Raw genomic sequence first — 27179 nt, 5'->3', positions numbered from 1 at the left:
TCACGTTACTGAAAAATGTATTTTTTCTGTCCTTTACGTCACATAAGTTATTGAAGCATTTTGACACCGCCCTGTACACGATGCAGACATAAGTTATTGAAGCATTTTGACACCGCCCTGTACACGATGCAGACTAAATGAGCAAATCTATGTAACATCACGATAACTTTGTGACTGGAAAACATTCAGTCTGAATTTAGCAATGTAATAACTTTACTTATAGTAGATCAAAATTAATACATTTGAACTCATTGTAACCAATGAAACCACGTAGTTTCGATGTCATGCCAATTCAAAAACTAAATCCATTCATTAAAAAACAACATTTTTTTCTAGTCTAGGACACAAATCTGTAACTCACTTATACTCTTGTATTGTAAACCTGAATTAATTCACCAACATTTTCACAAAGACAGACAAATACAACACATTTTCTCTGAATGTCTAAGAACCGCACTAATAACTCATGGAACATTTTATTTTATGTTTGAACTTTACTTTAATATTGTCACTTTTGAAGCAAAAATTGGCGCGTTAACATATCGCTGTAACCGGCTTAAAAATAATACAGGAGGTTACATTTAACCATTCGGAACTCCTCGGCCATTTTCTATCGAAAACAACCTATATGAACGATTTACAATGTCAGAAATCTTTACACTTTAACTACGCTGCAATAAGATGGCGTAGTAATTTCAATTTAGCAGTTAAACTTAATAATTTAATTCTTGGGAATATTAATTATGCATGCAATAATACACTCCACTGACAATCAGTTTAATTTTAGATATACACATACACGTTTAAATACGGCATTTCAGTAATAATATTATACATAATTTTACGAGGTGCTTCTACTGATATGGCGTGAGACCACAGTTATTTTTACTATATGTTTCATATAGACACTAACCTGGCTTTTGTTTTTATACACACCCCAATTGAAAAACAAGGACATGGCATCTCTAGAACAATTCAAGACACAAAATATAATCACAAGAAAACACCATGTTGACCATTGACCCGACTGTCAAAATGGAGTTCAAATACATAACCCTTCCGCCAGGGAGTCAATCGGCTACAAACAACTAATTTTCAGACTTCCACAAGCTATGATTTTTCCAATATTTACATTGAAAACTATCAATTTCTGCAATAGAGTGTCAAATTCAGTCAAGTTCTCTGCAAAAAGAACATGTTTTGCTTCTTTTTCATTCAATTTTAATAAAATATTGATACTTGAACACAAGCACTCTTTTTTTCTGTATTCACATCCGGATCTTGGTCAACGGGGGGCAGATAACTGTGGTCTTGAGCCATATACCGGCATACATCCGATATTCTTTTCGATAAGAAATGGCCGAAGAGATCCGAATGACACTAATCCCAACATTCATTTTGTGATACGATTCGGCGCGCTGAATTAACTGATGAGACCTTGAAACGAGATATCAAATACCTTTCCCTTTAATACGAGTAAACCATGCTCATCGCGAGTTAATTCTTTAACTACAAGTATGCACATATCACCAAGTTTAAGTTAGAGAAAAAAAACTGCAGGCTATCATGACATGCACTTATTTTGTTAACATGCACTCCATTAAAAAGTTATGTTCGAAAACTAACCGTTATCAAAATCTGCACAATCGCATCTTTAACAAATTCGTGCTGATATAATTTTCCAAATTTTGTTTTGATGTTTCTCTTAACAGTAATTACAACTAACACCATATATTATAGCCAATTAATAAACACTGTTTGTAAGCACTTTCTTCGCAATTTAAACTCTTAAGTCATTTTTTTCATAGCATGCTGTTCCATTCAGACCCGCTCTGGTGTTCTTATCTGGGATAAAAAGATTGACGTGGGCGCCACCACCATCCTCGCTTCCTTTCCCTGAAAAGTGATAGAGAAAGAGATAGAGAAGACAAAGGTTGTTAAAATATTACTGTTGAGTCTGAATATCATTTCCTACTACACGGATAAATTTATTGGGTATTCTTTTAAAACAGATTTGAGGAACCAAAACGGAAAATGTCATGATGATAGCTCTAGAAATACGTTTTATACGTTATAACAAGTAAGAACACGAATTAAGTTGTCAAAACAAAAGTATATTATTTATAGGCATATCTAAAACATCCGTACCAACGAAAGCGTACAATTTTAGAACTTATGCGCCTGTCGCACCCCCATATCCATCAGTAAAAAATTACAGCGTGCCGTATTTAAGAATACGCATCACGCTACTATCGTGTGTTTTTTCAAAGCCGTATCTGCGTAGTAGTATTTGTTAAATGCTACATTTTACAAATTCATGATTTTTCAAGATTTTACTAACATTAACTTACCATTCAGTAATACATTTTCTAAGGAAGAAATGATTTTGAATGTATTCAGTTGCTGAATAGTGTTTATATTCAAGACAATGCTCCAAATCATTAATGCGATTGATTTGTGACGTCATTTCCGAAACTATTATCCGAGGAAATGTCGTGAAAAATCTCATTGCAGTTCCATAGCTTAAATTTGATACGGAGTGTTTAAACATGGAAATGTTCAAATGAGGCATATAATAAAAGAATCATAAGTTCTTTTCTGACGACCTGTATCACGTCTTGTTCGGTGTATAAACATGCATTTACCCCGCGAACTGGACGTGATACGGGATTTCAGAAAAGCGTCCTGTCATAATAGCCCTTATACATTATAACATAGAACCTCTAATATGAAAAAACAAACTTTTATGAATTAAATAATACTTTTTTACAAGCAGGTCGCTTGAAACAGACACTAAGTATGTTGTTGAAATGGGACTCAAACCGTCGTTGTTATGAACCATAAGTTAATATAATGACGTATAATTATTGACCTTCCACGTTTTTCTTCATCCTCCTGACCGAAGAGCAGCGCACAGAGCATTGCACAACCCTCTTCACTCTCGCAATTGGCAAAACAGTTCTCGCATTCTGGATTTCCTTCACAGTCGAATTCTTCGCTATCGCTATCACCAGCAGCCCGGACCTGAAAAGTGATATAGAAACAGAACCAGTTGCAATACAACAAAAAATGTTTTCAACAGGTTGCGATTAACCTACCATTATAATTGAAAATATTTTTGACGCATTGTTTGCGATATCGAAACGGATCGAAACTGGATGCAAACTATTAGCCAACCGTGTTCCTTTCTTACCTCTGTATCTCTGAGTTGACCATCTAGCGCTCTTTCAACCGCTTCTAGGATCTCTTGTTCGGTCAGTTCATCTGCAATAGAATCATTTACATCTTTGATCCTTTTCCGACAAATGTCAACTTTGTAATTTCGGCGAGAGAGAATAATCTTATTTCATATCGTGTCACCGTTCAACGTTGGGAATAGCTTGCTATGTTTAACTTCTATTTCCGATAACTTAATATAAAATATTTGTTTGTCGAATGTTGTTTTCTTTGGTTTCATTGGATTAACATAATGGAGTTTCATTGAATTATCATAATGGGATAAAAACGGAGCCAATAAGATAGCACAGACACCATGCCAAGGTCACCGGAACCATTTCACCAAGAGCACTACGAGCGGCTTTGTAACAAGGAGATATTGTCGACAGTACAGTTCCTAGATAACGAATAATTGTTTTTGAAACTAGTCAAACTTTTATCATACAACTTCGAACATCCACTGGTACTGTAGAATTAACATAGGATAGATTCGAACGCGGGCTTGTAGCTGTTTGGAATAGGTGCACGAGAGTTCCAAATGCGGTTTTTAACATGGTTTAGCAACAAGGAAACGTCTGTTTATACATCTTTTACTTTTCCATTAAACTCATGTATGCATACTTTTGAAATATTTTGATACATGGACTTTACAAACTTTTTCAACTATGAAAAAGCAATTCGGTTTACTTTTGATTGACAATTCAGTTGAATAAATGAATGATTGGTCTGTTGTTGTGTTTGTATTTGTTGTAGTTATTCATTTGTTTCGTTAGTCCAATGCTTTCTCGTTTGAGCAATTGCCGTGTGCCTCTAAACAGATGCTACTTTTGAATTTTTCACTACTGGGCTTGTCCCTGCAGTTTCCATTGAATTATTAATTGACAGTTATGAAATATGTAGAAATGTCAATGCAGATTAAGCGTGTGTTTTTTCAAAACATCATTTAGCCATATACAATTAAACACATATTATTATTATTGTTATTATTATTATTATTATTATTAGTAGTAGTAGTAGTAGTAGTAGTAGTAGTAGTAGTAGTAGTAGTAGTAGTAGTTATTATTATTATTATTATTATTATTATTATTATTATTATTATTATTATTATTATTATTATTATATAACATTATTATTATTATTATTATTATTACTATTTTATTTCTATTTTATTATTATTATTATTATTATTATTATTATTATTATTATTATTATTATTATTATTAAAAGAGTATATCATTATTAACATAAAAATAAATAAGTCACAAATATACAACAAACATAAAAGACATCATGCACATATAGCATTTCTCTTTGAAATCGTATTATTATTATTAATAAGTCATTTGATAACGATCTTGATGCATCGTCGCTGGTGTTAAAATTATGATACAATCAAGAAATATTTTTCATTTTTGATAAAAAAGAAGAAAGACTCAAACATACCGTCGGCCCTCACAGAAGGAAACGATAAAAAAACCGACACGAATAGTCCCAATACAAGAAAACGAAGCATTTTGACTAATCCGGATGAATGAGCCAAGAGATCATTCACGTCGCCTTATATGCAATATTTTCGGTTAGACCGATCTGGCTGGTTGCATTTTATCCTCAAGCAGGTAAGTGAAATCTAAACGCTAATGGAAAATGTGGTAGATGACATTAAGATAAAGAAGGAGGCAAGCGGGGGGCAGGTACGTGTGCTTTTTCTGAAAAAAACGAACTCTCAAGGTTATCTGTGAAATATTTGAAATATTGATCTTTTCCTCAAGCCAACCTGTTTCACCAAAACAATAAACCTTTTTTTATCCTTGTAGCCTTTTTGGAAAATCCTTCAACTTATCTGTGATCTTAGAGTGGATCGTGCTATAACTGGCTTCCAGATGATATCGGATGTCCAAATTAATAAAGGCAAACTGTGAAGTTTTGTTTTGATGTTTGAAAAATGAAAATGGAAATGGAATGGACTTGGGGAAATAGGCTGATAGAAAAGGCCCCCCCCCCCCCCTTGTTGAAAATCCCCCCCCCTTATTTTCACCCCCGTTTTCTGTATTCCATTATTTGTGGTGGCTACAAAGAACTCATGCACACATACAAACACACAAACACACAAACAAACAATATGACAGCCGATGCAGCCGATACAGATCCAAACATGTCAAACATGTCAAACATGTTAAACACGTCAAACTATTCGTATGATAAGAGATTCGGAAAACGTTTTCGATGTTGTGAGTGGTGTGGTGGTTACAGTAACATTGACTATCTCCTACTCGTTATGAAAAACTGTGTGTTCGAACATTCCGCGTGTCCAAGCTGTTTCGATAAATACAATGGCTCTTGTCCTGCTTGTTGGTTGAACCATCCAGTTGCGTTAGCACACATTAAGGAAAGGAAACGATACTACAAGAAATTGGGTAAAATAGAAACTAACGACTGGTTATTGAGAGAGATGAGGCATGATTACCTCGCCACCATTAAGAAAAGCACAAGGGAAAAGTTCAAAAGTGACGTGTTGATGTTCGCCTTTTTGTAATGCAAAGAAAGCTCTAATTGGTATAAAAGCAAAAGACTGCAAAACATTGCAAAAGACTGCAAAGCCAAACTGCAAAGAGATCATGGCAAAACCAAACTGCAAAGAGATCATGACAAACAACTGCCAGTGTGACGACTGTAAGTTTTTCAGATTGAATTATTATGACTGTATCCTTTTCAGATTGAATTATTATGACTGTATCCTTTTCAGATTGAATTATTATGACTGTATCGATAACTGCCAGTGCGACGACTGTAAATTGTACAGACAGAAGATGGATTTGAATGATTCCAATGCCATGAACTGTGAGATGGATGAGCTGGCTAACACCGTAAAAACACAGAAATCAGACAACAGCAATACCTTACCGCAACAAACCGAATCGATGAGTGTTGATATGTTGGATAAGGAAATGTTCATGAATTATTATGAAATGTTCAAACCGCAGATGGATTTAAACGATTCCAGTTCCAATGCGGGAATGAAAAGAAAAGTGGAAAATGGTGAGATGGATAACATTGTAAAAAGACAGAAAATAGAATACAGCAATACCTCCCCCCAGCAAACCGAATCGATGAGAGTTGGTATGTTTGACAAGGACAATGACTGTATGGATCTTGTTTGATATTTATGCAAAAAGCTACAATGTGCTTCTATTTGAAATAAATGAACATAAAACCAATATGAAAGTAATATCGATGAATTATTTTTTTGCTATTATAAGGTCTCCAAATTGTGCACTGGTTACAAACAATCTACAATCTACAACATGTCAAGCAAATCATCTCCTCAGCACTACTCAACTGAAGACGAAAAACTACAAGCAATGGCAGAAGACTATTTGCGAGATGCGGCAGAGTCTTGTATGGATGTGAGCATGGATGAGAAAGAATTCAGCGCAGTAAAAGTAAAAGCAGACGTTCTTACTCCACCTGCTAGCCCGATAAGGAAGAGGTTCAAGGCATGGGAAGGAAAAGATGAAGCTACAGCTGTTGTCCTTTCAGATGATGACGATATCGAGGATGGGAATTTTAGCGATGATCTTGAAAATTCTTCGCCGGCTTCCCCTTTGGATCATGATAAAGTTGCGAAAATACTTGAACAAATATACAATATTCAGGAGTCAAAATATGAGGCAGACCAGATCAGGAGGTGCGTTGAAATGTACAGAGAGATCAAGTATTGTGAGACGGAAGAAGCGAGGACAGCACTGAGACACAGTTCAAACGATTATGCTGAACCTGAGATTCTAAACGATTTTCTGTTGAAGCACATAGGCTATATGTGGGAAACGATAAAACCATACTTATGAACAATGAACCTGGGGACTCTGAGTATCAGGACTTTGGAGACATTTAGTGTGTTATGATGTTTCAAGTTTTTGTAGATAACGATTCAATTGTAAAATAAACATGAAAAAATGAAATATTCTTTGTCTTGTGTTTTCGTAAATGTGGTAAACGCAGCAAATATAGACAATAGTTTATTGTGTCACCAACGGCTAAGACTTGCCATGTTACTGTTGTCAAAACATTTGAATTACATAAACTGAATGAAATTGACTTGACACTATATTAGTGAAATATTTTTGAACCTTTTAAATAAAGTATGGCTCACAACAACGGTAAAAAAAACTCAAAATGTATTTCGTATGATAAGAGACTCGGAAAACGTTTCAGAGCTTGTCATTGGTGCGGTGGCTACAGTAACATTGACTATCGCTTGCTCGTTATGAAACAATGTGCATTCGAACATTCCGCGTGTCCAAGCTGTTTTGATAAATACAACGGCTTTTGTCCCGCTTGTTGGATAAACCACCCGGCACGAAAAATGAATAGAAGAAACATTAAACGTTACTACAAAAGATTGGGTAACTCAGAAGGAAAAGATTATCTGGCCAGAATCAAGCAAAGCGCAAGAGAACAGTTTAAGCAAAACGTACTGAGATTTGCGTTTCTAAGACTTAGGATAACAAAATATTAACATAAAAAACGAATGCTTTGAAATTGCTTTTTATTGAACTTCGTAACATTCACTTGTAAGTGGCAGAAGTAAAGTAATTCATGAAAAATCTTGAGTGTTTTCGTTGAATAGTTCCATACAGGCAGCTTCGTCTAAGGATTGCAGGTTGTCTGTTTGAGATTTCAAGCGCAAAACTTCGTCTTCCAATGCCGTGTTATTTTGCTTAAGCTGATTGTTTTCCGCAGTCAGCTGTGACAGATTCAATGTCAAGCGTGTAACTTCGTCCTGCAATAGTTGACTATCGTCCGTATTCGAGTTGTGCACATGAGTTTGCTTATACCGATCGTTCTCTCTGATCAACCTGAACACCTTTTGCTGTAGTGCGCCACATTTCTTGCGATACTCGGTCGTTTCCAGTTTGTTTTGCAGAAATGTTTTTTCGATATTGTCAAGTATCGAGACGATTTCTTTGAACGTAGACTCGTGCTTGTTATCACCCATACATAGTCTCGCTACGAAGCCGGTAATTTGTAAATTAAGGTTGCTTATGTCCGTCATATTTCTATTGTGAGCGAGTTCAATGTCAGTTTTATTTTCGATTTATATCATGGAATGCGATTTACTAGTGAATTATTTTATTCTTATTATAAGGGCTGAAAATTTGTTACTTGTCATACACATTCTCAAACAATTATGTCCAGTCAAGCATCGACACAGCAAACAACGCCTTGTGAGAACACCAGTGAAAACGAGCAAAAAAGCGAATCTTGTTCTCAGCAACCCATGAATGATATCAATGAATATGAAAAAATGATGGAGATGGCAGAAGATTATTTGCGAGATGCTGAAGAACAAAAATCGAGCGAAATCGAATCCATGCAAGATGACAACCCAGACGGGGCAGTTTGTTATATGAGAAATTGCTGCGTTTGTGACGGTTACTGTTATGATAGTGATAATTTTGAAGACATTGAGACCGTAGACGAGGAAGTAAAAATTGACGAAATTGAACCAAGTATTTTTGTGAGCGAAAACAAGAATTGACATTAGTTTTCAATCCGCTCAAACATGATGATACTTCATTAAGTGCTTTCCGAATGAAAAGGTTCAAACAATTGTTTTGATGTTTTAACTTTGAATAAATGCGTTGAAATGCAATTTGATTGTTTGTTTATCTCGATTGAAAACTAGAAGCATAGTAACATAGTAGCAAGCACTGTACCTAGCATTGTAGATTGCATGGTCCATGGCTTAAAATAATGCAATGAGTGGAACGAATATAGTTCATATATAAACTTATCTTTTCTTCTCATGTCATACATGTCAAAACCTACTGATCTAGTATATATACAAATTATGGGAATCAAGAAAATCATCAAAACGTGTTTGAAGAAGTTGCTCAGAAGGTCTGATGCAAAACAGAAAAACATGGACAGTGTGCAATTGAATGCAAACATCAATATGGCAATTGAAATCCACACGTGTCCGAAACTATATCCGTGTTTGATTTGTTTCAAAAACGGAGAGGCTGAACAGAAAGCAGAACAGAGAGCCCCAAGCCATCAGTGCCCTGAACTGTACCCCTGTTTGATGTGTTTGCTGCAAGAAGACTTGTCGAGTGTTGACAAAATGTGCTGTTACAAGCGTGTTGAAGATCTCAGCACCAGCGACAACAGTGAGAAAAATGAGAATCACGAAGCACTTCGCCAGTTCTTCGCCAGGCGTGGGAGACAGTTTGTGCCAAAACAGTTTTAACAATAAATTGAGTGATGAACAGACAATGATTAGTAACAAAATAAAATGTATGAACTGTTCGTATTTTATTGTGTTTATCTATAGTAATCTAGTTGGAATCACTTAAGCTTCAAGAACAACTATGCTTGCTCATAGTTATCAAACGAGTAATGGTCATATAGTCATATATATATGTGCAAATCGCTATGCATAACTCCTCAAAGATACACAGAATGTATCGTAAAATGCTACAAAGTACGATACTTAAGCAAAATAAAACATGAAATAAAGTAAAACAATCACAGAATAATGTTACGATTTTCGGTACAAGCTATACTGAGCTGATTATTATAAGGGAAAGTGTTGTCTGTCGTATTCACTTGGATACGGTTGAACCATGTAAACAATACTCTTTGTGTGTAAAATTTGGGATATTTTCTGTGTTTGAAGGTACGACCTTGGTAGTTATAGTTTCTATAATGTGTTCGCGATTGAATCAAGCCGGGTTTATGCATATACAAGAGATATAAATGATTTTACGAGGTTTTAAACATTTCCAATTTCAGAAAATATTTCTACTTTCGATTTCGTTTTTCTGAAAATGAACAAACTTTTTTTTTCCTATTGTTTAATTTCATAAAACGATACATAATACATGATTAAGATAATTTTAAATTATTTTTAATGAGTGTATTTTCTTTATTTTCGTAAAAGTTCAAAAATAAATAAATAATGCAATTCATGGAATGATATGACGTGATATGTATGACGTCATATTGCAGAGTTCTCGCTGTGCGCTGGTCGGCCATCTTGAAAAATAAATTGTGAAGGTCGTATTTCCAGCTTTCCTGCGGTAAGTATGACATGAATGTTTAAAAGTTTTATGAGAAATTGTGTCTAAATATATGATGTATCATATTACCAACATGTTTTGTCGATGTGTGCATTGAATTACGTAAAAACTTATGTCAAAAGAAATTGCTCCCAGCTCGTTTTAGAATGTTTCGAACATTCTCGAAGCCGATTTTAGAAACTTTAATTCTCGGCTAGATATGTTGAAAAACATAGTAAGCGGTGTTAATTCATATCTCTTGTCTTGTTTATGTCATATTTTGAATGATTTTAACTTTGTTTAGGGACCAAACTGACAGAAATAAGAAATGACAAATCATGCAAGATTGATAAATATCTTCTTCTATTTCTTTGTTTGAAAAATATGTTGAAAATTATTTTTTTTAAACCAGAGACGGCAGTTCAGATGCAGTCGTCCTGTGTGTCAGAAAGCTGGTGATCAAAATGGTTGAAGGCAGTACCCAAGAAAGTACATTTACAAGTAAGTAAAATCGCTGAAAATTAATTCCATGAATTGAACTGTCATATCATAATCTCAGTGCTTAGTCTGTTTGGAAATATGCTTGGAATAATTTTTATAAACTGATAATTTATCTAATAACAGACACTGTGTTTGATTTATTACATTGAACTGCTATTAGATAAATTTTCAGTTTGTGTTTGATATCTACCAATGCCATAAATGCATAATTTTGTTCCTGTTGTGAATGATAAGAAATGTTGGGAACATAATACCTTCTGCATGTGAACAGTTTTTCTGTTTCTGTTTGTATGTAGGAAGTATTTTGTTTTCAGGATTATTTCAACATTGTTGATGTGGATGAAATGTGCACTTAGCCATGCTTTTAATGGAATGAAAAATGTAAAAAACTAACAAGCAATATGTGCAGTTTTGTTGATAAAATGTTTTGTTTCAGAGTTGTGAGGAGTAACCTAGCCTATATAACCTGAAGCTCACCCAATATGCAGTGTGTTCTGCTCTGTCAATAACAAGTAAGTAATTTCACCAAATTTCATCAGAAACAAATCTCAAAGTTACAATGAACAGTAAAGTTAACTCATCTTGGTACTTTAATATATACTGAAACACTGAACCATCATGATTTGATTTTGCTCTTTGTACTTATTTCACATAATGGTAGCAAAACTACAGCTATGTTTCAGATTCATGACTTTTAGCATTTGTCATACATTTCACTCTTTCAGTTGTCAAACCAAATGCTAAGTGTCAAATCCATTCATGATATTTAGCATGTGTCATACATTTCACTATATTATTTGTCAAACCAAAAGATGAATGTCAAATTATTTGAAGATGCTAAGCATTTATCATACATTTTACTCTTTTTATGACAAATCGACTCACAAATTTAAGCAAACCAGGTGACAATGTACAAATCATTTAGGGTGACGAGCTTTTTGGTTACCTCGCCCGGCCAAACAAAAAGACTTATATATATACTAAAAGTGTTTTAGTTTGGCCGGGCGAGCGAACCAAAAAGCTCGTCACCCCAAAATACTTGTACATCGTCACTTTGTGTGCCTAATTTTGTGAGTCAACTAAATCGTTCTAAATTCAATGTAAAAAAAAGTTTCATAAGGGGGGTACTCAGTGTGAAAAAACTACATCGCTTAAACGCAAATGCGCTTTGGTAAGTATATAGCTAAAAAACGAATGCGCTATGGTGAAAATCCAAAGTCAAAAATTTTGAAAAAAATGAAAAGTTGTCAAATAAATCATAATTTTAAGCACATTGTTAGTGTTCTGCTCTATTATTTGTAAATGAAAACTGAAAGAATGGTTTATATGTTTTGAGACTAAGCATTTACAACTCACTGCAAATATTCTTTGGTGGTCAAAGACTTAATAGAAGTTAATTAGCCAGTGTTCATATTTAGTAAATGAAAATTAGTGAGTTGAAGCTTATATTGTTAAGTTTTATTGTATATCATCTGGCAGGGAAAACAAGATCATTTAAGATTCATGTTTTTGGTGGCAAACAAATTGAACAAGTATTGTTCTTATTTTACTCACTCATTGATGTTTTCATTTTTCAACAGAAATGTTTTGTTTTTTCAGCTCTGTATGGCTGGTCTGACCTCAGTGGAAGTTGTTCGTTTAAATGGTTTCGGGACATTGAAGTAAAACAACACGAGGTAAAATACAAAGTGCTTATTTATTTTTTAACTTGTTTATCCAGTTGTATATGATAAAAAGTTTTTGAACTTGTTCATCGAGTGTTATATGGTACATACAACAATAATGTAGAATATAAATCACTGAGTTGCGGCTTCTCTGAACAAACATCTGTTCACTTTATGTCCACAGTTTTTTGAGAAACAAACAGGGCATCTGTTTTCCCAGTTTGTAGATTTTCTCGTTTTGCAGAATGTCCCACCAAGAGTGAAGGGCTGCCTGTTTGCTTCAGATTCCCAGTCCTCCTCGCTGATGATTTCTGAAGTCCTTACGCAGTCACCCCAGTCTTCAACCTCAGTTTGTACAGGTGATAATGTTTTTGAACCATAGTTCATTGTCATGTCATTGGAATTGTTCAGCTGCTCCAGTTCTGACTGTAACTCTGTTTTGAGTACAGCAAGTCTAGCCTCAAGAATGGCAATTCTTTTAATTTTGCGGTTAAGTCTCTCCATTGTACAGATCATAAATTGCTGTAGGTTTCAAGTTTTGTAATGATATTAAGTATGCGTTACATATTAAATATGCACAAAAATAATGCATTCGATCTGCATTTCACAAGTGTAAAACATCACAAATGAATGGTATTTCAATCTACTTTTTTGTCAAACCATATGACATTATTTGTTCATTAGTAAAACAAATTGATGAATATCAAAGCGATTCATGATACTGAGCATTTATCAAACATTTCACTCTATTATTTGTCAAACCAAAAGATGAACGTCAAATTATTTACAGATGCTAAGCAGTTTATCATACATTTCACTTTATTATTTGTCAAACCAAATGCTAAATGTCATGTCTTGAATCGATTCATGATATTTAGCATTTGTCATACATTTCACTCTATTATTTGTTAAACCAAAAGATGAATGTCAAATTATTTACAGATGCTAAACAATTTATCATAAATTTTACTCATTTTATTTGTCAAACCAAAAGATGAATGTCAAATTATTTGAAGATGCTAAGCATCTTATCATACATTTTACTCTCTTTATGACAAATCGACTCACAAATTTAAGCAAACCAGGTGACGATGTACAAATAATTTAGGGTGACGAGCTTTTTGGTTACCTCGCCCGGCCAAACAAAAAGACTTATATATATACTAAAAGTGTTTTTGTTTGGTCGGGCGAGCGAACCAAAAAGCTCGTCACCCCAAAATACTTGTACATCGTCACTTTGTGTGCCTAATTTTGTGAGTCAACTAAATCGTTCTAAATTCAATGTAAAAAAAAGTTTCATAAGGGGGGTACTCAGCGTGAAAAAACTACATCGCTTAAACGCAAATGCGCTTTGGTAGGTATATAGCTAAAACGCGAATGCGCTATGGTGAAAATCCAAAGTCAAAAATTTTGAAAAAATTGAAAAGTTGTCAAAAAAATCATAATTTTAAGCACGTTGTTAGTGTACTGCTCTGTCATTTGTAAATCAAAACTGAGATAAAGGTTAATATGTTTTAAGACTAAGCATTTACAACTCACTGCAAGTCCAATGTTATAAATGAAACCAAAATTTACCAGAGTAAACATTAATGTGCTATTGTATGTATGAATGTTTCGTCTTTTACACGTTTCATTTCATTTTTTCAGATGAGATGCCATACACAGGGGATCCGACAGAAGACAGCAGACAGAATTCGTCGATCCATTTGAAATGTCATTGTTTATTTGAAAAAAGATACCTATCCACACTTGTTCGTTTTAAAATATTGTTTGTATTATATGTGCTTTGTACCGTTGCTTTTTGTTTATCAGTAATTCTCCAACACTTGTATTTCGTGTTTTACATGAACATTGAAAATTTATCATACAGTAAATCATTTCGAAAATGAAATTTAAATGGAGAAATACTGATTTATCTGTTTGCTTTTAATGTTTGTGCTGTCTTGCTTACCCCAGTAACGCGGGTCTTGTTTGCTATTGTGAGTACTGTTGTTATTTTTTTTGGCCATCCAAAGTATTGTTCACGAAAGATAACACATTTTTTTCATAAAATTGGTTACATTTTGGTCTGTCGATTTTTTTCAATGAAACCACAGTCAAACGGTTTTTCACTATATTTTTTTTATGAGAAACAGCCAGACTTGGTCACGGCTGAAACCGAGGAACATTTGTGATTGAACAAAATTTTAGCAGTAATGCTGCTTGTAATTCATAAATTTATTAAGCTTTGGTCTTGTCATATTGATTACGATATTGGTTGGAACATAACTTGGTAATATGGTTAACATTTCGATTGTGTGCACAAGAGCAAAATTTGCACTGCATTTTAAAATGTTTCATTTTTGTGAAATGCTGTTGACAAAATGATTTGTTTGCTCGTGCCAGCATGGGTCGACGAGATTCGTTTCTCGCTGTCCTTTATGCGGCGGTTTAAGATGCAAGCCTGTTGTTTTGTCAATGTCTAGAAAGTTCAGCTTGAATGAAAATTGAAATCAATATTGCAAGATCAAGCACTTTTTAAAAAAAAAATGTTAGAATGTAGATGCGTTGTGAAATGCTGTTGACAAAATGATTTGTTTGCTCGTGCCAGCATGGGTCGACGAGATTCGTTTCTCGCTGTCCTTTATGCGGCGGTTTAAGATGCAAGCCTGTTGTTTTGTCAATGTCTATAAAGTTCAGCTTGAATGAAAATTGAAATCAATATTGCAAGATCAAGCACTTTTTAAAAAAAAAATGTTAGAATGTAGATGCGTTGTGAAATACAAGTGAAATGTACTAGGCTCATTGCATTCTTAGTTTGGTTTCGAAGTGCAAAACTTCATTCATCACAAACATTCCTCTTGAACGACCGAACATTGATATGTGGCAATGTTTTCGTTCAGCAAAATGATTTGGCAAAAGTAATTTAAAGGCTAGCATGAGTATGGAGGTGTCGTTAGACCAGCTTAGTATTGGTGTAAGGTGGTGTACAGTGCCAATACTAGGAACCGCTCATGTTCACCATGTCACGCTACAGGCAATGAAAAATAGGGAGTGGCAACCTCTTTGTATCGCCGTGGTCCGACACTCCACACAGTCTTTACAATGAGAGGGGAAACATAGGCAATCGGATGCTTCTTCCTAAGTGTGCCTTGTCGAGTAACTGCCTTTGGCGTTGCCTTTATTTTCAAATTTGTGAACAAATAAAACTAGGTTAGGACCACATAATAGGGTTACGATGAAAATTAGGTTTCCCTTTTAATGCTTGAAGATAACAGCCACTGGCGTTATACTTCAAAAAAAATGGCTCGAAATACACATATCACACAAACATTCAACATTTCAACATTTTATCTGCAACATTTTTCATTTTTTCAAAAAAATACTCAGATGTACAAAAATAATGCAAAACATGAACAGCAAATTCACAAATTCTGCTGTGTTGAAATTTAACAAAATCAAACCTGAGATTGTATGAAAAAGCTTCTTTTTTATTTTCAAACAATTGAGATATCACAATCATAAGCCATATGTACAAAAATAATGCAACTCTGAATTGTAATTTCATGCTCTCAACAAAAAAATATGCATCGAAAATTGTGAAAAATTGTGAAAAAATTGTGAAAATCTAGAAGTTGACGAGAGATCTCAAGATTTCAAAAAAAACGAACTATAGGCTTTATTTCACACAATACTTCATGAAAAAAAAATCAAATCTTCATAATGTTCATAATCTAGAAATTAACGAGGTATCTCAAGATTTCATAAAAAAATTATAGGCTCCATTTATTCAAAATTATAGGCTCATGCAACTCCTTCAAAAAAATAACAAATTTCAATAATGTGGACCCACGTCCATGAAACCTGAAAAATTGATAATTTACTGACACTGGCGTTCACACAAGATTTCACGAAAAAGTTAAAATCTTCATGATATCAACAATCATACATCATAAGAACTCTGAATGACAATTCTATGGTCTGAACATTCGAATATTTTGAACGTTGGATCTCAAGATTTCAAAAATCGAACTATAGGCTACATTCTTCAAAAATTATAGGTTTCATAAAACTCACTCAAACACTCAGATTTCAAAACCTTCAACATTTGTGCTCTGAAACTAGCGTTCCCACCAGTTTTCATGAGAAAAAAATTAAAATCTTCATATTGTTGAAAATCTAGAAATTAACGCGTGATCTCAAGATTTCAAAAAAAAATTATAGGCTTCATTTACCCAAACAATTATAGGCTCATGCAAATCTTTCAAAAAATTATTACACATGCAAATCTCACAGATCTCACAATCATAAGCCATATGCACAAAACATGCAGCTAAGTCCATGAAACATGAAAAATTGATATCTTTCTGAGACTGGCGTTCACACAATGTCTCATGAAAAAAATCAAATCTTCATATTGTTGAAAAATTATAGGCTCATACAAATCTCTCAAAAAATTACAAATCTCACAATCATAAGCCATACCTTCAACATTTGTGCTCTGAAACTAGCGTTCATACCAGTTTTCATGAGAAAAAAATTAAAATCTTCATATTGTCGAAAATCTAGAAATTAACGCGTGATCTCAAGATTCCAAAAAAAAATTATAGGCTTCATTTATTCAAAAAATTATAGGCTCATGCAAACCTCTCAAAAAATTACAAATCTCACAATCATAAGCTATATGCACAAAAAACACCAAGTCCATGAAACTTGAAAAATTGATATCTTACTGAAACTGGCGTTCACACAAGATCTCATGAAAAAAAAATCAAATCTTCATAGTGTTGAAAATTATAGGTTTCATTTATTCAAAAAATTATAGGCTCATGCAAATCTCTCAAAAAAATACAAATCCCACAATCATAAGCCGTATGCACAAAAAAATGCAGCTAAGTCGATGAAACATGAAAAATTGATATCTTTCTGAGGCTGGCGTTCACACAAGATCTCATGAAAAAAATCAAATCTTCATAGTGTTGAAAATTATAGGCTTCATTTATTCAAAAAATTATAGGCTCATGCAAATCTTTCAAAAAATTATAGGCACATGCATATCTCTCAAAAAATTACAGATCTCACAATCATAAGCCATATGCACAAAAATGCAGCATCAAGTCCATGAAACATGAAAAATTGATATCTTTCGGAGGCTGGCGTTCACACAAGATTTTCATGTAAAAAATCAAATCTTCATAATGTTGAAAAAATTATAGGCTCATGCAAATCTCTCAAAAAATTACAAATCTCACAATCATAAGCCATATGCACAAAACATGCAGCTAAGTCCATGAAACATGAAAAATTGATATTTTACTGAAACTGGCGTTCACACAAGATTTCATGAAAAAAATAAAATCTTCATAATGTTGAAAAAATTATAGGCTCATGCAAATCTCTCAAAAAAATACAAATCTCACAATCATAAGCTATATGCACAAAAAAACACCAAGTCCATGAAACTTGAAAAATTGATATTTTACTGAAACTGGCGTTCACACAAGATCTCATGAAAAAAATCAAATCTTCATAGTGTTGAAAATTATAGGCTTCATTTCATGAAAAAAATAAAGGCTCATGCAAATCTTTCAAAAAATTATAGGCTCATGCAAATCTCTCAAAACATTACAAATTTCACAATCATAAGCAATATGCACAAAAATGCAGCATCAAGTCCATGAAACTTGAAAAATTGATATCTTTCTGAGACTGGCGTTCACACAAGATTTCATGAAAAAAATAAAATCTTCATAATGTTCAAATTCAACAAATCAACATTTGCAGCAAATCTCACAGATCTCACAATCATAAGCTATATGCACAAAAAACACCAAGTTCATGAAACATGAAAAATTGGTATCTTACTGAAACTGGCGTTCACACAAGATTTCATGAAAAAAATAAAATCTTCATAATGTTCAAATTCAACAAATCAACATTTGCAGCAAATCTCACAGATCTCACAATCATAAGCTATATGCACAAAAAACACCAAGTTCATGAAACATGAAAAATTGGTATCTTACTGAAACTGGCGTTCACACAAGATTTCATGAAAAAAATAAAATCTTCATAATGATCAAATTCAACAAATCTACATTTGCAGCAAATCTCACAGATCTCACAATCATAAGCTATATGCACAAATTCCACCAAGTCCATGAAACTTGAAAAAAATGATATTTTACTGAAACTGGCGTTCACACAAGATTTCATGAAAAAAATAAAATCTTCATAATGATCAAATTCAACAAATCGACATTTGCAGCAAATCTCACAGATCTCATAATCATAAGCTATATGCACAAATTCCACCAAGTCCATGAAACTTGAAAAAAATGATATTTTACTGAAACTGATTTCACATAATCTTCATAGAAAAACTACTTCATTCACAGATTTCAAAATCTCGAGCCATTTGTACAATAATAATGCGGAATCAAGTGATAATTCTGGAACTATTTCATATGAGCGTATAAATAAAAACGGTAAAAAAAATAGTCCTAACCATTTATGCACAATTATAATGCGATGCGCATTAATTTTGGCCATCGGGTATATAAGCTCCACATTTTTCAATATTCGTCATTCCAGTAGCAAGCTCTTAGCTCAGAAGTGCTGTTAGTCTGCTGGGAGCCCAAAGTGGGTTTGAACTTCTCAGATTTCTCCTCGCACTATGAACTTGGTGCATCAGAGATACAGAGAAAATATCTGAGAGGTTTTTTGACCTTCTGGTTTGAACATGAGAACCGTATGTCGCGATACCTCATAGTTTTTCGCTCTTGAGTCTGGCCAGCTCATGTTGTCGATCACTTTGACATCGCCTGACGAATACGATCATTCTCTGTGATAGCCATTAGATCATATACAAAAAGCGATTTTGGCAAGTGATTTGTTATTTGCGTCTGGTAGCATGAGCATAGAAGTATAGCTTCGACGAGATTTGTTTCTCATTGCTCAATATGCTACGGTCTTGGATGCAATGCAATGATTTTGTCAACTTCGCAAAAACATTTTGGCAAAAGTAAAATTTGAGAGGCTACCATGAGTATGGAGGTGTCGTTAGACCAGCTTAGTATTGGTGTAAGGTGATGTACAGTACCAATACTAGGAACCGCTCATGGTCATCATGTCGCGCTACAGGCAATGAAAAATAGGGAGTGGCAACCTCGATGTATCGCTGTGGTCCGACACTCCACACAGTCTTTACAAAGAGAGAGGAAAACACAAGCAATCGGATGCTTATTCCTAAGTGTGCCCTGTCGAGTAACTGCCTTTAGCGTTGCCTCAGTTTTTTTCAAAATTCAAAATTCAAACTTCAATCGCTTCTTTGCTCAGAAGTTGCGATACATAAAAGGAAATGCTTTCTGAGATTAAAGTTAGCATTTCCTGCCTGCAAGTAAAGCGAGCAAATATGCCTCTATGTGCTTAAGAGGTGTGTTTGAAAGTGAACTCTGTAGCCTTCTCTTAGATCAAAAGAGAAATAAGTCTACGAGTTTTCGAGCCTAGCTTGTGGTTTTGGGTACTTGAAGTTGATCGCATATTTCCAATCGTTCACTGATCGATCTATGCGGCTGTAGCACTCGATTCTTGCTTCAGTATAGCCATTCATGTATCTGAGACCATAAGTTCGGCGTTGTGCCTACAACGAGTCAGCAATACCCCGTTTGTTACACCCGAGTAGTCCAGCACTCTACATTATAGGTGTAACAAATTGTAGAAGGTCGCCTGGAAGGCCTCTAATGGGTGCTGATTTTGCGTAGTGTATGACACTAGGAAAATAGGTTTCTGGCTCAGAGTTACCATTTTCCGACCTCGCTGATGCCGTGGGTAACCTGACCAATGCCAGTCACAAGTCTGGATGAAAAACAGGGAGTGACCACATTGCATAACAAAAATACTTTTCACATTGAATGTTTGACATTATAACAATTGTAAACATTTGCTTGTGTTTGATTTCATGAAAACAATTGTGTATAATTATGTATATTGATATGTTTGCAATGTTATGAATACTATGCATGTTTGTACTTTGTTATCTGCTTACATTTTGAATAAAACATAAACTGAAATTAGAAGCATTAGTTGTATATCAGAAATTTCAATAGTTATGCAACGATTGAGTGAAACAAAATTTAAGCATCATGAAGACTTTCGTCTTTTGAAATGCTTCAAACTGCAAAGCTCACTTCACTTTCACGTGAAAGCAATTTTTAAATTTCATCTCATATTTTTCAAAATCTTCAAACATAAGAAAAACTCATGTTTCCTTTGCATTATAATTTCAAGCTCTTATAATCTTCACTTCTCAGTCATTTATTCATTCTTGAGTTGAAGTCAAACATGTCAGATACAACGTTAAGCTTAATTAGCAATTTGGCAGATCGTGTAAAACACTGTGAATCTGACTTGCAGCAAATAAAGATATTCATTAGTACGCGAAGTAGCAAGCGCACTTTGGACGTGCTAAGAAAATTTCTTTCACTACTTCACAAATGTGTGAAAATATTGCAAAATACAGCGATTTCCATTAAACCTCCAAACAAGATGTGTAAACCGAAACAGAAGACCGGAGACCTATTGTCACAGGTTCAAAAGCTAAAAAATGACTTGAAAAATTTAAAAACAGACTTGAACAACATTTCACAGCGCTGTGGTAGGGAGAAAGAAGTTAACATTTTGGCTGACATGCGATTAGTATCCAAGATATTTCGAAAGACCACCACACTAGGAGACCTTCTCTGGCATCACCTCAGCATGAAAGAAGAAACGCGACAAGAGTTGCAACTACAAAACGATGAAAAAAAACATTTGTCAAATTTGTGTTACGGACAAAAAGTGTATTGTGTTTACGCCTTGTGGCCATTTGACTTGTCATGCATGTTCAATCAAAACTAGTAAATGCTATTTTTGCCGAACTGTTGTTATCGGAAAATATCAAATTTATGAATAAATTGTAAAATATATTCCTCTGTACTTGTTTTCAATTTTGTTTCTTCACGGTGTTATTAATGCTATTACCTCCCTTTAAGAAGAATGAGATACTGGTTTTTAGTAGATGAAAAATATCTCGTAAAACGTTATTGTTTTCAAAATAAACAATTTGGGAACGTATGATAACTGTAACTTAAGTATATTGGAAAATTTGTTTAGTTGCTGATACATAACTTCATGTTCAGATTTTATTTATTTTCAAATCAAAGGCTGTGATTTTAGTCTTCGGGTATTTTCCATTTATCGATGTGTTATTCAACAATTTGTATGACAAAATAATAATCAAAGAACGAGAAGCAAAAATAAGTGGTATGAAAGGTTTTATTTTGAAATCGTTACATAATTTGCGTTTCATTGAAACAGAACATTTTTCAAAAGTTTATACGCTGGGGGTTTCTTCGTTCGGTGGCTGGTCAAAAAGTTCGTCACCCCAATTCATTGCCACAGACAGTGTCTCATCATTATCACCAGTATCATCAGTATCGGAATGGTAACTCAAATCCCTTCTACAAACTGGGATGTTCGAATCCTTCTTGCAAACTGGGGTGTTCAAATCCCTTCTGCAAACTGGGATGCTCAAATCGCTTTTGACTACTTCATTTGTGACTCGTTGAAGAATTCCCTTTAGTTTCCGTATGTGTCGCTTGTGCTCTCTAAGCAGATGCTGTGTTTTTCGAATCGCTTTAGAAGAATGCTGGCCTTCTTGTTTTAGAAATTTGATTTCTCTTTCTAATGTTATTTTCTGCCTTCTATGTGCCATAACGACCATATTCATATTGTTGATTGTCTGTACTTTCGAACATTGTCCAAGGTATTCGAGTTCCTTTGTCAAACTTGTACGAACATGAGTTGGTACATTTTTCGAACAGTACTTGAGATATTTCTGAAGTAGTGTGTTTGTTTTGTTCTCATACTGGGGAATAGATGTGCTATATCTATATTCGTTAGCCATCTCTCTACGTATTGCAGCTAAGGAATACCCATAATATAGAATATGAGCTTTTATATCATACGATTAAACTTTTATAATGCACAAGTGTTTATCCAATGAAATGAGATTATGATGATCATTGTTGAAAACAAAACGAATCAGTGTTTTCATTGCATTATAATTTCAAGCTCTTATTACTCGAGTTTCATTCATCAATTATTTAATCCATTCATTCAGTTGATATCAAACATGTCAAACACAACTTTAAGCTTAATAAGCAATTTGGCAGATCGTATGGAACACAGTGAAACTCAGGTGTTGTACATGAAAACTATCGTAGTAAATAACAGCAAACACGTATCTGGCGTCTTCAGAAAACTTTTGCCATTAATTCGTAAAAGTGTAAAATCACTTCATAAGATAGCTTCTTCAGAAAAACCTCCTAGCAAGATGAGCGAGCAAGACAAAAGAAATAGAGTTTTACCACTAGCCAGAGAAATTAAACGTGACTTCAAAAACTACAAAATTGAGTTGAACAAAATATCAGAACGTTGTGGCAGGGAGAAAGAAATTGACATTTTATCCAAAATCCGATCGGTATCCAAGATCTTGCGTAAAACAAACCCACTAACATCCCTTTTGCGCAATCTTCTCAGCAGGGAAGCAGAGTTGGAACGACAAATCGACGAAAAAAACATTTGTACAAGTTGTGTTACAAACAAAAAGTGTATTGTGTTTATCCCATGTGGACATTTATCTTGTCAGTCATGCTCCATTACCAGCAGCGAATGTCACATTTGTAGATCGGCTATTGTTGGAAAATATCTTATGAATAAATCATAAACAATTATTTGTATTTTTGCTTTCTGTTTATTTCATTTACATAGAAAGGTGAACTGTGTTAATCACTCAAACACTACCAGTTCTGATTTACACAGCTATGCTGTAGACAGCCGCAATACGCTAGTTAGCTCAAATTTCTAACATTGGTTTGCAAAGTTGTTGAATGCAAGTTCGAGAAATAATGTATACGCTTTTTAGAGTACTTCAAACTATTTAAACATACAGCAGTGACTGTACTTTTCACTAACTATGGCAAAACGATATACTGACATCGTTGGGTTTGCTGGACTACAGTACAATGATTATTTCAAAAGATTCTGTTGGGAATGTCAATTGTGTTGTGCTGGAGTCTTTACGTTAGAACCTTGTCAACGACATGATCTTTTGAACATTTTCCCTCCAGCTGGCTACTGCCAAAACTGTTTTCGATATGTGTGGTACTGTAATGATTGTAAGGCTGATGAAACGCCACCAAAAGTGCGAATGAGAAACTATTGTTTGTCATGTTTCTTCCACCGATTTGAAAATCTTGCAATCTTGGCCGGCTAACCCTGACGTGGTTGAAGAAAGTTTTCGATTGATTGTGACAATTATCTTGTTTCACAAAATAAAAAATAAAAACTTGAAATAAATTACTTTGTTTTTGTATCTGATACCAAGACGCTCATTTTTTTCTCTGATGATTTTCAATTTTCATTTTCTCTGATGATTTTCAATTTTCATTTTCAATTTTCATTCTCAATTTTCATTCTCAATTTTCATTCTCAATTTTCATTCTCAATTTTCATTCTCAATTTTCATTCTCAATTTTCATTCTCAATTTTCACATTCGTCTTTCACATTCGTCATTTTCAAACAATATCCTCGTGGGACTAAACGCACTCATCGCCGATATCGGGTTGTATTAAGCTTTTGCGCATTTCCACGATAAAGTTAGCTAGAAATTAAAGCTTTTGCGCATTTCCACGATAAAGTTAGCTAGAAATTAAAGCTTTTGCGCATTTCCACGATAAAGTTAGCTAGAAATTAAAGCTTTTGCGCATTTCCACGATAAAGTTAGCTAAAAATTAAAGCTTTTGCGCATTTCCACGATAAAGTTAGCTAACAATTAAAGCTCAGTCGATTTTCTACGTTAAAGTTAGCTGAAAAAGATTGCTCTGTCGAATTTCCGCGATAAAGTTAGCTGTAAAAGAAAGCTTGCTTTTTCGAGAACAATTGCTGAACAATTATCATGAACAATAAAGATAAAAGAAGTTGTAGTTTCAACGCTATGTTTAATATGTTTGAAATCAGAAAGGTACTATCACAAAATACATCTATCTTGATGCGTCAGTCACACAACCATTGATGTTGTAGTAGAGCTGAGACTTCAGGTCTTTCACTGGGGATGGGCTCTAGGCATGCCAAGACAAAGTTGATATACTGTTCCGAAACATTGGTCCCAAACTTAAGCGCAGCTCCTTTTTCAATGACGTACGATTCCCACGGAACGTCATCGTGTAACATCTCATAGGCCATTATACCAAGTGACCAGACTGTAGACTTACGAGGGAAGCATACCTTAAACTGTCTCTCAGGAGCACGATAGGCAGGTGTGGAAACTTCATATGATTTCAAAGATATGCACTCGTCATCAGTTGGCACGCAAAACTCTAAATCACATAGGCGAACTTCTATGGTGTCTGGATCGATCAACACATTCTCTGGTTTCATGTCCATGTGCATCAATTGGCACTTGCTGTCCATTTCACAAAGAATCACAATGATTTGCCACATAATGTCTTTCACCACAGGCTCAGGGATATCAAACTTTTCCACATAGGTAAATAGGTCCATTGGCATTCTTTCAAATACCACGCTGTAATTGCTCGCTCCATTTTTGGTCTTGTCATGGTAAATCTCACAATCGACCATGTGGTTGATACCTCGTACGCCCATCTGTTGCATAAGGCAAGTGTTAGCTATCTCTGGCGGGGTTTCGCAATGTTGACTCCACCACCGACCTTGTTTTACGACAAGCTGCTTGTCACCGTTCTTGCTATGTGCCTCAAACACCTTTCCATTTCCACCCTTTCCCAGAAAATGACCTTTACTTATACGAGTAAACAGAGACGACATATTGGCTCGAGTTTGAGACGCAAATGATGACTGGAGTTCTGTTTCAGTCCCCTTTATACGCAAAATATAAAATCACGTGATCACAAATATAATGAAACCATTTTAAACTATATCTGATGTCAATGAACACTTTACGAAATAAGTAAGCAAATATGGCAAGTAAGGTAACACCTACATCACTGGGCATCTTCACCACGAAGCCAAAATTTCCAAACTATGCAATACCAACAAAACGATTGGAATCCTTCACAGAATCATCAACACCGTGGCCAGATGATAGTCACATTGACGTGAAGGAATTAGTTTCTGCTGGCCTAGTATACTCAGGTATTACGAATTATACAATTGAATTTTTACGATTGTGAAATGTTCTTTGGTCTTTATCAATGCTTTTGTTTTCTTTGTAGGTGTGGGTGATGCTGTCCGTTGTTACCATTGCGGCGGGGGACTAAAACATTGGGAGATCGGTGATGATCCGATGTATGAACATGCGAGATGGTTTCCAACGTGTCCGCATATCGTTATTTGTAAGGGAAAAGATTACGTTGAAAAAGCAAGGCTGGGTGAACAGCCATCCATATCAAAACAAAAGGAAAAGGTAAACCAATCCGATGAACAGGAATCATCAATTTCACGCCAAGAAACAGCCATGGAAGCAGCGGCCGAGTTTGGTTACCACATGGATTGGATACGCATAGCTGCTAGAATATACAGTGAAAGAGAAGGTCCGAATTCGCAGTTTCAAGCGAGCGATCTTATGTCAATTCTGATGGAGATGGAAGACGATCCAAGTATGGCGATAAACTATACTGCTGGTTCTGGTTCTTGCTGTGTAACTGAACAATCCCAAGATAGTCCATCAAATGGGCTAGAAACTGATCTAGAAGCATTGCAAGAAGAAAATCAAAACCTGAAGGATAAGCAAAATTGCAAAATTTGTCTTGAATGTCTTGCCGATGTGATCTTCCTTCCTTGTGGGCATATTGTAACTTGTCCACAGTGTGCTCACGCCAACAGTCAATGCCCTATTTGTCGCAAAGATATATTGGGCTTAGTCAAATGTCAATTTGCCGAATATTCGGAGATGGATGACGATGGTGTATATAAGACATCAAATCATTAATAATATCGACAAAACAAAAATACTGTTTAAGTTTCATATTTTATTTTCATTTCATTTTGGAGTGAAGTAATGTCGTGTCTGATTGAATGTCGGAGAGAATCGCCATACAGAGAATAACTGTTTAATGTTTTTGTTATATTGTTCACAAATTTTGAAATGACATTGCACATTTTTTTATGTTCTGTCGCAATATGTCTTTTGCAAAAAAAACATACTTCGGTTTTATTTGCAATACTTTTTGCTACCATGGCTTGTTCATCTTCTGAAAAATTGTATTGTGACAAGTCCGATATCTGATGTGTTTGAAGACAGCAATTGCAATAGTACGTCATGTTTATTTTATAAAAAAATGTCGATTATGCTTTATATTGTTTTTTCCCAAATCTTTTCTTCAAATGTTTTCTGATATCCTCTGATACTGCCCATAAGAGGTCTTCATCGTGAATGATTGAATGCAAATTTAAATGCAATGTATCTCTCTCTAAACTGTTGAAAAATATCTCTGTGAAACGAAACCCAGCAAGCGAAGGCAAGCAGTTGACCTAGCGTCTGGTTACTACAAAATCGGTTGGCGACTGGATACCAGATGTCAAAAACATCGGACCCTATACTGTCGCGATCATCGCCGTGTTTCATTTCCAATTTCCTCAGAAGGCTATTCGGAATCCTAGCATGCATCGTATATTTGATATTCAAAACATTTATTACTGACAAATATATGTTTCACTTGCGTGTAACGATAAACATAG

General features: G+C 34.7%; 3 protein-coding genes and 1 long non-coding RNA gene across 4 annotated transcripts; 2 read left to right on the top strand and 2 right to left on the bottom strand.

Moving 5' to 3' along the window:
- Positions 1-402: 402 nt before the first annotated feature.
- Positions 403-4747, bottom strand: LOC128206845 (uncharacterized). Its single transcript, XM_052909541.1, has 4 exons — positions 4660-4747; positions 3194-3264; positions 2873-3024; positions 403-1896 (listed from the first exon to the last, which is right to left on the bottom strand). Exons 1-4 carry the CDS (start codon positions 4727-4729, stop codon positions 1842-1844), a joined length of 348 nt encoding a protein of 115 aa, XP_052765501.1. The 5' UTR covers positions 4730-4747; the 3' UTR covers positions 403-1841.
- A 4957-nt stretch (positions 4748-9704) lies between these two features.
- On the top strand, positions 9705-14190 carry LOC128206282 (uncharacterized). The gene is made up of 7 exons (XR_008256433.1): positions 9705-9895; positions 10228-10298; positions 10690-10778; positions 11215-11290; positions 12378-12454; positions 12687-12801; positions 14090-14190. It is a non-coding gene; the product is annotated as an uncharacterized LOC128206282 (long non-coding RNA).
- A 10328-nt stretch (positions 14191-24518) lies between these two features.
- On the bottom strand, positions 24519-25307 carry LOC128204295 (serine/threonine-protein kinase pim-2-like). The gene has a single exon (XM_052905706.1). It carries the CDS (start codon positions 25305-25307, stop codon positions 24519-24521), a length of 789 nt encoding a protein of 262 aa, XP_052761666.1.
- Positions 25308-25459: 152 nt separating this feature from the next.
- LOC128204294 (baculoviral IAP repeat-containing protein 7-A-like) lies at positions 25460-26430 on the top strand. The gene is made up of 2 exons (XM_052905705.1): positions 25460-25466; positions 25715-26430. The coding sequence occupies exons 1-2, from the start codon at positions 25460-25462 to the stop codon at positions 26428-26430; spliced, it is 723 nt and encodes a 240-aa protein (XP_052761665.1).
- The last annotated feature ends 749 nt before the right edge of the window (positions 26431-27179 follow it).

Source organism: Mya arenaria, chromosome 10 (genome assembly GCF_026914265.1).
Source record: "Mya arenaria isolate MELC-2E11 chromosome 10, ASM2691426v1".
Classification (NCBI taxonomy): Eukaryota; Metazoa; Mollusca; class Bivalvia; order Myida; family Myidae; genus Mya; species Mya arenaria.
The sequence above is the reverse complement of the archived record's forward strand: the minus strand, read 5'-3'. Positions and strand labels throughout refer to the sequence as shown.

Excerpts from the sequence above, each read along its gene's own strand:
- LOC128206845 (XM_052909541.1), bottom strand. The coding sequence starts at position 4,729 with ATGCTTCGTTTTCTTGTATTGGGACTATTCGTGTCGGTTTTTTTATCG. Across the intron at positions 3,265-4,659 it reads TCCTTCTGTGAGGGCCGACG|ATGAACTGACCGAACAAGAG; the intron begins GTATGTTTGAGT and ends ATTCTATTGCAG. Across the intron at positions 1,897-2,872 it reads GATGAAGAAAAACGTGGAAG|GGAAAGGAAGCGAGGATGGT; the intron begins GTCAATAATTAT and ends ATCACTTTTCAG.
- LOC128204295 (XM_052905706.1), bottom strand. The coding sequence starts at position 25,307 with ATGTCGTCTCTGTTTACTCGTATAAGTAAAGGTCATTTTCTGGGAAAG.